General features: G+C 48.4%; 1 protein-coding gene across 1 annotated transcript; it reads left to right on the plus strand.

The window, feature by feature from the left end:
* The first annotated feature begins 4,377 nt into the window (after positions 1–4,377).
* On the plus strand, positions 4,378–11,485 carry B3gat1 (beta-1,3-glucuronyltransferase 1). Its single transcript, XM_013009632.1, has 5 exons — positions 4,378–4,403; positions 4,548–4,694; positions 8,917–9,425; positions 10,508–10,804; positions 11,384–11,485. Exons 1-5 carry the CDS (start codon positions 4,400–4,402, stop codon positions 11,468–11,470), a joined length of 1,044 nt encoding a protein of 347 aa, XP_012865086.1. The 5' UTR covers positions 4,378–4,399; the 3' UTR covers positions 11,471–11,485.
* Positions 11,486–11,742: the final 257 nt, after the last annotated feature.

An 11,742-nucleotide genomic window follows, 5' to 3' on the forward strand; every position in this document is an offset into this window, starting at 1 on the left:
AGTGCTGGGCTGGAAGTGCTGTAAATCAAGGTTGGGTAGGTTTTTTGTTTTGTTGTCAGCCATGGGGCTTGAACTTAGGGCCCGGATGCTGTCCTTGAGCTTCTTTCAGTCAAAGCTAGAGCTCTATCACTTTGAGCCATAACGCCACTTCTGGTTTTCTGGTGGTTAATTGGACATAAGAGTCTCATAGACTTTCCTGCCCAGACTAACTTTGAACCACAGTCCTCAGATCTCAGCCTCCTGAGTAGTAGTATTATAAGCATACGCCACCAGCTCCCAGACACTTGGGTAGTTTTGATTTTGGAAAAATAATCATGTGCTTCTAATCATGGGCAAACATTATTGAACAACTGGCTCTTCCAAACTCTTGTGCTGAAAACTATATAGTATGCGTGTATAGTTCTGTATGAGTCCCCCATTGACCAGCTGAGTGTTTGATGGTCCTCCTAAGATGAGCGGTATGGATGAGTCCTGATCTTGCTTGTAATGGACACACAAAACTCTCAAATCATGTATACATCACCTGCATAAAGTCCCTCCTCCCCTCTGCCCTGGGAAGTACTGGAGGAAGACCCTCCTTCTTCCCTACATTGCTGTATCATCCATTAATCCAACAACGTGCCTTGTCCACTATAGACTCAGTGAATATTTGCCAGATGGAATTGAGTAAGCCTGATCTTCGGGCTTACTGAATGATGAAATGCATCACTGAGGCTTTTGTTTGAACACCTGCAGCTCCCAAGATAGCTGTTCCCTTCCTTTGGAATTGGCCAGCCTTAGGCCAACCTCATATACATCTCTCAGCGACCAAGCACTGACTTGCCCTCCTCAGTCTTGGATGATCACTGTTGGATAAGTATCTTCGACATACCCTAGTTTCTGTCTGCAGCCCAAAGCAATCCAAAACCCATAGATAACTCCTTGTTGCTGTGTCTTCTCAGACATGACCGATTTCCACTGGCTCCTTGGCTTTCATTATTACTCAGTTCCTTGAGGGGCTGCTACTTAGGTCCTCTGGTCTGACTCTGGCCCCCACATACCTCACATATGATGTTTCTTATCCTCATAGCACTTTAATTACCTTGACCTCAGATTGCTGAAATAGCAGAACTAAAACTTCATCCAACTTCTTCTAACCCACTTCTGTGCTTCAAAGATAAAGGTGAAGGTTAAAATGGGTGAGGAGTGTGATCACAGTCTCCAGTTGCGGGGGGTGGAGGGGTGACGATATGACTCTGATTATTGCTGCTCCAACTCCTGTTCCTCACCCAGTGACTGGCCCCCAGTGGCTCTCACCCACTGCACTCACAATATAGCCTTTGTCTGTGTCTGTCCACAGGACACTTTGAAAACACCCAGGAAGGAGAGGCCTCCTTATGCCTGCACTTGCTGGAGAGAGATGCTTGTCATCATTGGGATCAGTCAAGGCCTGAGTACAAGTGTTTGGGGTGGGAAGTCATAACCACAGGAGACCCTGAGGAACCATGTTCATTCACAGTCACATTTCCTGTCTCACCGTAATTTCCCCCCTTTGCCTCTCCTTCCATCCAACCTGCTCTGGAACACCCATTCTCCCCACTCTGGTTACCCCTACTCCTGGGTTTTCCAACCTGGCCCAGCTTCCCCGCTACTTTGTATTGATTCTTCTGCCTGTTCTTAGTAAGGCGCAGAAGCCATTCTGAGGTGGTAGATATGGCTGTAACCACTGGCAACCGCCACCCGCCCTCCAAATCCAGGAAAAAGCCACATGTTGGGAGGAGAGGTGTGGAAGCCACCTTGGTCTTAGATTCCAGCATAAACACAACCTCCAACTCCAGGGTCCCTACCCACATACAGACACCGGCTTCGCTGAGCCTGCCCCCTACTGGCCAGATAGCTGTTTTGCAAAGCTAGAAACACTCTGTTCTACTTAATAACTGCCTGGTAATTAGCTCCAGGATTTTGCCACTATGCTTATAATAGCCTCCATTAAAGTTATGGGATTCTCAAGCTGTAATGGCTTCCAGAGTAATTAATGCACAACTGGGTTTATTGCTAAGTTTATTTTTAGAGCTTTTTCACCCTCACTCCCCTCACTTTCATCTCATAGATATTTTGACCAAAAACATGGATGGGCTCAGATACTCACCATGGCCCCCTTCCACCATGTCCCATCTGCCCTTTGTCCGTTCCTTCTCATTCTTTCTGCTTCAGTATCCAGCAGATGCTGGTACCCATGATGTAGGCAGCTATGGCAGAAGATGGCCTTTCAAGTGGTGTTTGTTTGGGCCAGAAAAAGATTTGGGCCTGTGTACATCCCTCAACCCACTTGTGCCTTGCCCAGAGACCTCCCCTGCTCTGTCTTGTTGAAAGCACAGAGTGATGCCACTTCCATACAGCTCTGATTCCACTATGTGCTAATCATTGACCTGAGGCAAATTATTTAGCCCCCTGGCCTTAGTGCATGCAACTGTAAAACACCAGTACCTGTCACACAGGGTGGCCATGAGTACATCACAGAACCGTATAGTCATCAATGGTGTTGATACCTTTGCGAATACCATGTGTGCTGTAGGAAAGCTGGTAGCCATTAACGACTATCCAGACATACACAGGGAGGCTGAGTAAGCTGTGAGACAGAGCACCTATCCAGAGAGATAGGAGAGAAAGCAAGAAAATACTGCCCCCTGGGCTTGACCTTTGCAGGATAAAAGGATATAGCACTTTCAACTCCTTATTTCTTCCATGTTTCCAACTTGGAATTTGAGAGTACTCTTTCACAAGGTCAGAACACACAAGGAATCTTCCCAGATATTTTCACTCCAGCTAGACCTGGCCTCCCTGTCTTAATCTGTTTTCTGTCATCATAACACAGTATCTGAGGCAAAGTAATTTGTAAAGGAAAAAGTTTATGTGGCTTATGGTACAGGAGGATGGAAAGTCCTGTGGGCCAGCACAGACAAGAAAGAAGAGTATGAAAAGGATGTGGCAATTTCCAAGATGGCCAGGAACCTGCTCTACTGGTCATGAGACTGCACATATACTGGAAGGTGTAAACCCTGGCAGATCTTCCATAGAACGAAGAACTTTGAATTAGGCTGATTCTCCTCAGGGAGTACCTTTCCTGGTGCCGTGAATGCTGACTTCTTTGTCAGTCCTGGGGCTTGAACTCGGAGCCTAGGCACTGTCCCTGAGCTTCTTTGTCTCAAGGCTAGCACTCTACCACTTGAGCCATAGCAGCACCACTTCCAGCTTTTTATGTTTATGTGTTACTGAGAAATCAAACCCGAGGCTTCATGCATGCTAGGCAAGAACTCTACCACTAAGCCACATTCCCAGCCCCAGGATGCTGACATTGTTGAGAAGCATCTCCCTATGACATAGCAGTCCCATGGGTACCACGTCTCCCTGCTGAGGCCCACCCCATCTAATGCTCTTCCTGCAGGTACCCTCAAAGAATTCCCCATAGACATCAGCAGAGAGAGGGTACCTTTGTCTTCTTCTCATAGAGACACTTCTAAAACACTTCTTCCTGTACTAAAAGCACCTGTCCCATGCAACTCTAGCCCTTTATCCAGGCTATGAAGAAAATCCCTGGGTCTAAGTATGTGAGCAGCATTATAGCCAACATTTCGTATGCATTTATATCTGAGGACACCCCTAGACTTTATGGATGTTGACTCATTTCATTCTGAATATAACCTTGGGAAGTAGGTGCCCACTTTTGAAGATGAGAAACTGGTACAGAGTGTTGATATAATTAGGCAAATCTTGCTCACTCAGCTCATGGAGAGTATACTTGGCATTAAAACAATGTGATTGGGATAAAACAAGCCTTGCCAGGTGCCAATGGCACACATCAGTGTCTCCTAGCTACTCAGGAGATTGAGATCTAAGGATCACTGTTTGAAACCAGCTCGAGCAGAAAAATTCATAAAACTCTTCTCAAAATGGAGCTATGACTGAAGTGGTAAAGTGCTAGCCTTGAGGGGAAAAAAAAGCTAAGGGACAGTCCCCAGGCCCTCCTGAGTTTAAGCTCCAGTACTGGCGCATACATACACAAAGGAAAAGAAAAGGCAGATATCGCTGAAGTATGTGCCTTTAAGCTTTGTGCCCTCCTGTAAATGGACCATTGTCCTGTACCTATGCCGGTCAGAGGACACAAGCTCACTCACTCACCCAGCAGATAGACATAAGACATCCCAGAGGAGATGGATACACCACTGAGAAACCCCCAATACCATGCTGTCTGTCCTTGAGCCAGTGACCCTTGCTAGGTGTCCCTCCCAATGCCAGGGTCTCTGGCCATCCTCGTCTGCTGTCTCTTGCAGGTGTCCCCCTCTGAGGGTTGCTGACCCCACCTCTGGACAACCGCACCTTCTGACTCCCTCAGGCCGGATTCTGCAAACCTGCTTCCACAATGGGTGGGTGTGAGAGCTGGTAAGACCTGCTGGCCAGCGTTCAGCTGCTCTCTCTTGTGCCTGGCCGGTTGGCCCATGCCTATTCTTTTCTCCCCTGTGCTGCCGGCGCTCCGTGGCTGCCCCTCTCCTGAACTTGCCACCACTCAGGTAATGAGGAACTGTGGGTGCAGCCAGCCTTGGAGATGCCGAAAAGACGGGACATCCTTGCGATCGTCCTCATCGTGCTGCCCTGGACGCTGCTCATCACCGTCTGGCACCAGAGCACCCTCGCTCCTCTGCTTGCTGTGCACAAGGGTGAGCCCTGTACTCAGCCCCACCCCACACCCTGCCACACCCCACCTCCAGTCTCACTCCCACAACCACAGCCCAACTTAGATGATAGTGGCCACAGCAAAGGTAATCCAGTCTTGCTTTACACACTGAGCAGCTAGGAAGACCCTATGCATCATCTTGGTCAATGACCTTACCCTGTGGGGGTCTTGGTCCCTGTGAGAACCTAATGAAAGCTCCCAAACCCATGTCCCTGGAATTAGGTTTAATCCACTCTGGTAACATGGTGGACTCTCATTGCCCAAAGGGAGGAAGCATGTCACATGACACAGGGCCACACAAGGTGGCATGGGAGTGGGGTGGTAAGGAGGCAGTAGCATGGATATAAAGCCTTTATTGTGGGTTTTACAAGAAGAGAAATGCTAAGCAAAAGAACTGACAGGCTTAGAAGAGGGGTAGTTTGGATGTTAGGATGGGAGGACGACTTGGCTTCTAGTTGTCCTGTACATATCCCTAGAATGATTTAGGGCAGGGATATACCCGCTCTGTGTGCAAGTTTGACCAACTTGGGTGTGGATTCTGCCTTGGTTGGTTTGACTATGAAAGAATATTTGCTGCAGTTCTTTCTTATTTCCTGAGAGGAGGGGTCCCTTCTCAGGTGCTAACCTAGAGATGTCAACACAGCCTCAAATATAGAAAAGCAAATTGGGCACCCGTGGCTCATGCCTGTAATCCTAGCTTCTCAGGAAGCTGAGATCTGAGAATCATGGTTCAAAGGCAGCCCAGGCAGGGAAGTCTATGAGTCTCTTATCTCCAATTAAGCAGCAAAAAGCTGGAAAGTGAACTATGGATCAAGAGTGCTGGCCTAGAGAAAAGTAGCTCAGGTACAGCACCTAGATCCTGAGTTCAAACCCTGGTGTTAGCACACACACAAAAAAAGATTTTAGACAAACATGAGCAATACTAATATATACACAACAGAGATCAAATCCAATTCTGTGATCTCTCAGCAGAGGGGAGAGGGAGAATAGGGATTTTGGCCTGCTTTGTGTTGGGAGATTATTTTGGGATTGCTGAGGGTCAAACCCAAGGCAAATGTTGTCCCCTTGAGCTACATCCCCAGCCTGTATAGTGCTTTCAGACATTTGAAGGAAAGTATCAGTTTCACCTTCTTCTGCTTTGGAAACTCTCACTAGCTAGAAGCAGCAGGCATGGAGAAAGAAGTCCTACCAAAAATGAATGGAAGAACTGGGAATGGAGTCACCTTGTCCTACTTCTGAGTCCAAGGTGGACTTTTTCTCACACACCTGAACTCCCTATAGTCCTCCACATCTGCTACCTGTCATCCTTTAGCTTCTAGTCTCATTGCTATCCTCTCCCCTACTCCCACCCACATACACATAGATACAACACTTTCATATCACGATCCTCCCATTGCAAAATGTATCCACTTACCTAGGAACACAGAAAATAGGAAGACATCAGTGATGATAACAGTTCTGAGGTAATGCCTAGAAATCCACTGTAGCCAATGACTCCAAGTAATTGGCTATAAGCTATATCTACACATCATAGTCCATGCTTTGCTACTCTATACAGTGAAATGCTACATCCTGGAACCCCCGCCTTCCTAAAGCTTCCTCCCAACAGGGCCAAGTTCAGGATTGCTGCAACCATACTGTCTGTGCCGGGCACAACTGGACCTTTCAGCCATTTGCCATCCTTCCCTTCTGTACTACTACTCTGTACTAGCTACTCTGACACTTGCCAGTTTAGAACCACTGTTATCTTGAAAATGCATCATTTTGGAGGGGTTAGAATATATAAAATGACACATCATTTCGGTTGCTTTCTTGGCAGAACAAGGATCAGAGACGTCAAGTAGTTTTCTCAGCAAATTGCCCTTCTAACTCCCCAGAGCATGCAAAGAGGGAAGTTAAATGAAGTTAGAGTCACAAGGAGACCTCCAGGACTCAGTGTTATAGAAAGGTTGAAACCAGTGAATAGGGCTGAGTTCGGGCTGCTAGGAGTCCCCACACACAGCCAGGTATAAGTGCTGTTCCTGTTCACAAAGGTCTGGGTACTGGTTCTATGTCTGCCTTAATACTCAGTGTCTAAAATCTTACTAACTACTGAAAAATAAAATATCTACATTCAGAACTCTAGACACACATTCATCCTTCCTCAACCTTACATCTCCAGAAAACCCCTTTTGATGAGCTGCAACTCTTCTGGTCTCCTTGCCATCTCCCACAAATACCCTGCACCCCACCACATTGTGTCTATGGCATGGATACAGGCTCCCAGCTCTTGCTGTCTACCTACTACACCACTGGCTTCTGAACACTCCTTAGGAGCTAAGAGCCACGTCACCATCTGGGTTCATCTCTACTAGACTCCACACATCCTCACATCCACATGCTGCTAATGGTAGGGATGGAAAAGAAGGGAACAGAATGGCCACAGCCAGGCATTCTCTCTGCCATGACACTTCAGCTTCTCATGTGACTTTCCCTTTTCATCCATGCTGGAAGTTCATGGAGCCACTAGTGCCCTTTTAGTTGCACCTTAAGGTAGTGATACTAACTGCACCTGGCAGCACTCAAAGCCTCACGTGTATTAATTCATCAGTGCAAGCAATTACCCAATGAAGTAGATGTATTTTGGGGGCATTACTGGGGCTTGAACTCAGAACCTCAAACTTTCTAGGCAGGTGCTCTACCGCTTGAGCCACATCCTCAGCCCCTTCTGCTTTATTCTTCAGGTAGTATGAAGCCAAAGGAGACTTCCATTCTCCCAACCTTTAGCTTACCACATAGCTGAGATCACAGGTGTGCACCACCTGGCTTATTGGTTGAGAAGTGTATCTGGCTATCTTTTTGCCTGACTAATCTTGAACCTCAATCTCCCAAATCTCCACCTCTTGGGAATTTGGGAATACAAGGATTATCCATCAAGTGTGTCCAGTAGATCCCCTTGAGAATCTGGGATTCCAGGGATTAGCCACCAAGTGGGTCCAGTAGCTCCAATGTATAGTTGCTGAACTCAAGGTAGCAAAAACTAAGTAACTTTCACAAGAGAATATAGTTAGGAAAGACAGAGGGTAGGGTCTGAGCCCTCAGAGTTCTAAGTCTGCCTGCCCTCTGTCCATTGCCACCACCACTGAGATAGCATGTCAGTGGTGAGGACCATGGCTGGTTGATACATGAGGCACTTTGGACAGACAGAACTTGGAGAGTAGGGACTCACTACCATGCCAATAGGCCTCCTTTAAGAGGAATCTTAATAGGATAGCTAGATTTCCCATCAGGATGTCAGGTGTGCAGGAGATTTTTTTTTAAAAACCCTTGGTTACTAGGGATGGCCCAGCTGGAGCAGGTGGCCATGTCCAGGGACCAGGCTTCTGCAAGGTGTCCACATGGCATCCTCTAAGTAGAAGCAGGAAGCAATATCCTGGATGCCAGGGCAGCTGGACAGTTAGTGTCCAGCCAAGTGAGCATGTCCAGGAAGTCCAAGAGGAGGACTGACATCAAACCAGTGGGAAAACTTAGGTAGCTATATACCAAAATAGAGGAATATTTAAAATCTGGAATAACACTCAAAATTCAAAAACTAAATTGACTGTATGGGAAAAATCTACCGGGATAGAATACGGCAGTTAAATATTAAGTTATGCTCCAAGATTTAAAGAACTGATTGCATAAGACCAGGGGAGAGCAGCCCTGCTTCACTAGATTTTTCATGAAGAAGCTGGGGCAAGTTAATGTAGGTTCTTTTTGGATCCAGAGCATGCCACAGCCAGGACTCTCACCCTGCCCTCCAGTTTTGTGGCATCCATACCACAGAACATACCAATACCTCTTGGCCAGCTTCACCAGAAAGACAAGGGTCAGGGCACTTTGTCATATAAAGCTGATACGTTTTGAAGCTGAGGATTCAAGCTTGGAATGTGGCTGCATCCAAACATGGAGAGAGCTGTCAGATGTGAGGAGATAGAAGAGGTTATTTCTGTGTCATCCCAAGAGTTGGAACTAGGAAAATACCAGCGAGAATTCCAAAGATGCAAAGCTCAAACCTCATCCCTAAAGGTCCATTACCTTGAGACTGGAGACCTGATGTTAGTCCTGCAGAGGGGTCCGAAGAGAGGGCAAGCTTAGCTGGGCAGGGGGCCTTGAGCCTAGCACTAAGGACCAGAGCCAGGCCAGTGCTTTTGTCCCCACACTGCCCCCCTTCTCCACCTCCACAGATGAGGGCAGTGATCTTCGACGTGAGGCACCGCCTGGTGCGGACCCCAGGGAGTACTGTATGTCAGACCGCGACATCGTGGAGGTGGTGCGCACAGAGTACGTTTACACCCGGCCGCCTCCGTGGTCTGACACACTGCCCACCATCCACGTGGTGACGCCCACCTACAGCCGCCCAGTGCAGAAGGCCGAGCTGACACGCATGGCCAACACGCTGCTGCACGTGCCCAACTTGCACTGGCTGGTGGTGGAGGATGCGCCACGCCGGACCCCGCTCACAGCGCGCCTGCTGCGGGACACCGGCCTCAACTACACTCACCTGCACGTGGAGACGCCCCGCAACTACAAGCTGCGAGGCGATGCCCGCGATCCGCGCATCCCCCGGGGCACCATGCAACGCAACCTGGCCCTGCGCTGGCTGCGAGAGACCTTCCCACGGAACTCCACCCAGCCGGGCGTGGTGTACTTTGCAGATGATGACAACACCTACAGTCTGGAGCTTTTTGAGGAGGTGTGAAAGGGTCGGAGAGGAGGGAGGTGTGGGGCAGGTAGCTGGAGGGAGGACACTGGTGGAGGGGAGCAGAGATGCAAAAGGAGCTTTCCAAGAGGGTGCTAGCTATAGTGAAGACACAGACACAGGGAGCGCCACTGGGCTGGGTGCAGCTAACAGACAATCATGGAAAGGAATGGGGAAAAAACCCGAGTGCATTGGGAGTGTAAGGGGCACAAAAATGGGCTGGGAATGTGGCCTAGTGGTAGAATGCTTGCCTAGCATGCATGCATGAAGCCCTGGCTTCCATTCCTCAGTACCACACAAACAGAAAAAGCCAGAAGTGTGATCAAGTGGTCAAGTGCTAGCCTTGAGCAAAAGAAGCTCAGGGACAGTACCCAGGCCCTGAGTTCAAGCCCCAGGACTGGCACACACAAAAAAAGGCACAAAAATGAAGGGACACGGGGTGAATAAATGTAGCCATGATGCCACCAGACACTATGTTGAAAATGAACTATACAACTTGTGGGTAGGGGTGGGAGGGAAGACTGGGAGTGAGGGAGGCGTGACTGTCCAAAAAGAAATGTACTTTTTCTGACTTATGTAACTGTAACCCCTCTCTCTGTCCATCATCTTTATAATAACAATTTTTTAAAGAGAAAAACACCCTGCATATTAAAGGGAAAACAGGTGAGGTTTAGAACTACCAAACCATAGTCCTGGCTTTAAAGGTTTTAGGAATGAGGCCTTTAAATCATTCATCCCTTGGATGAAAGGATTTCAATTTCCTTGAGCTTCATGCAAGTCAGGGAAGGGGGTCATTTCAGATTTCAGACTGTAAAGTCGCAAGATAGAGATTTCTTGCAAGGGGGGAAAACAGCAGCAGGGGCAGGTAGGCAAGTTGATACCACTGGTCCTAGGCAAGTCTTGCTCACAGCCTCAGAGAGATTCATCTGCCTGTGAGTGGCACCATGTCTGCACACAAGACTGACTGGACCTCCCATGGCTTCATATGCCAGTCAATGGATTTCACCTCCTGTGGAGCTGGGCAACAGGCCTGTCATTAAATTCAGGTGTCCTGAATCTAGCTCTTCTTCTTATAGATGCGCAGCACCAGGAGGGTATCCGTGTGGCCTGTGGCCTTTGTGGGTGGCCTTCGGTATGAGGCCCCACGGGTGAATGGGGCAGGGAAAGTGGTTGGCTGGAAGACAGTGTTCGACCCCCACCGACCATTTGCAATAGACATGGCTGGCTTTGCTGTCAACCTGCGGCTCATCCTGCAGCGAAGCCAGGCATACTTCAAGCTGCGTGGAGTAAAGGGGGGCTACCAGGAAAGCAGCCTCCTTCGAGAACTTGTCACCCTCAATGACCTGGAACCCAAGGCAGCCAACTGCACCAAGGTAAGAACCCCTGCTGATCTGACAGCTCTAATAGGTGTCCCTAAGTCCATCCAGATCCTCTACAGATCCTTCTTGCCTGCAATCCCCACCTAGGAAGGCAGTCTATCACCTGTAAGATGGCCACAATGAAGGCAGGTAGGGAAATGGGAGGGATGGCCGCAAGGAAATCCTAACAAAGGACTGCCCTTCCATCAGAACAGCTGTGCTCCACAACAGCCTCCCAGCTGAGCATTGTGGCACGCATGCATATATGCATGTACAAGCACACACACACATACCTGCAAAGACATGCACAAATGCATGCAGACTCATAGACACATGCATGTGTGGTTGGGCAATCTTGGGACTTGTCTATTTTCTGTAATTCTGGACTTCTCATTCCCAAGAGATGTTTTGAATGCATCACATGCATAAGCAATAGTGAGGAGGTAGATGGAAATAAAGAACAATTCAGAAAATCTTGATGAAACAAGTACAAAAAGGAGGGGCAGGAAAAATATTTTAGGGGTGTAGGAGGGAGCTGGGAGATGGCAGAGTTGGGGACCTGCTCCATTTCATTTCCTGTCTCTGGTCACACAGATCCTGGTCTGGCACACCCGGACAGAGAAGCCAGTGCTGGTGAATGAGGGGAAGAAGGGCTTCACTGACCCCTCGGTGGAGATCTGAGCCTCTGGATGCAGGTAGGAGGGAAAACCAGGGCAGGCTGTGATCTGGGCAGTGCAACATCAGGTTTGGACATAAAATCCATCTTGATCCTTAGTTGTAGAGGACTGGGCAAACATGGAGAAGAGGTATAGCCAGAGTTCCCTTCTTCTTGTGTCACTTGATGGTTAGCAGATGCCAGCCTTCACCCATACTGCTGGCTCCTTCTGCCAGCAGAAGGCATCACCTTCCCAGCAACTTAATATTATAGTCACAATAGCCATGATGCCTGGACA

The sequence above is a fragment of the Dipodomys ordii genome, unplaced genomic scaffold, assembly GCF_000151885.1.
Source record: "Dipodomys ordii isolate 6190 unplaced genomic scaffold, Dord_2.0 Scaffold10, whole genome shotgun sequence".
NCBI classification, from domain to species: Eukaryota; Metazoa; Chordata; class Mammalia; order Rodentia; family Heteromyidae; genus Dipodomys; species Dipodomys ordii.

What these genes read in the sequence shown, in the direction of transcription:
- B3gat1 (XM_013009632.1), top strand. An exon ending in TCTGCTTGCTGTGCACAAGG is followed by an intron (nt 4,695 to 8,916) that starts GTGAGCCCTGTA and finishes CCACCTCCACAG; the next exon opens with ATGAGGGCAGTGATCTTCGA. An exon ending in AGGCAGCCAACTGCACCAAG is followed by an intron (nt 10,805 to 11,383) that starts GTAAGAACCCCT and finishes CTGGTCACACAG; the next exon opens with ATCCTGGTCTGGCACACCCG.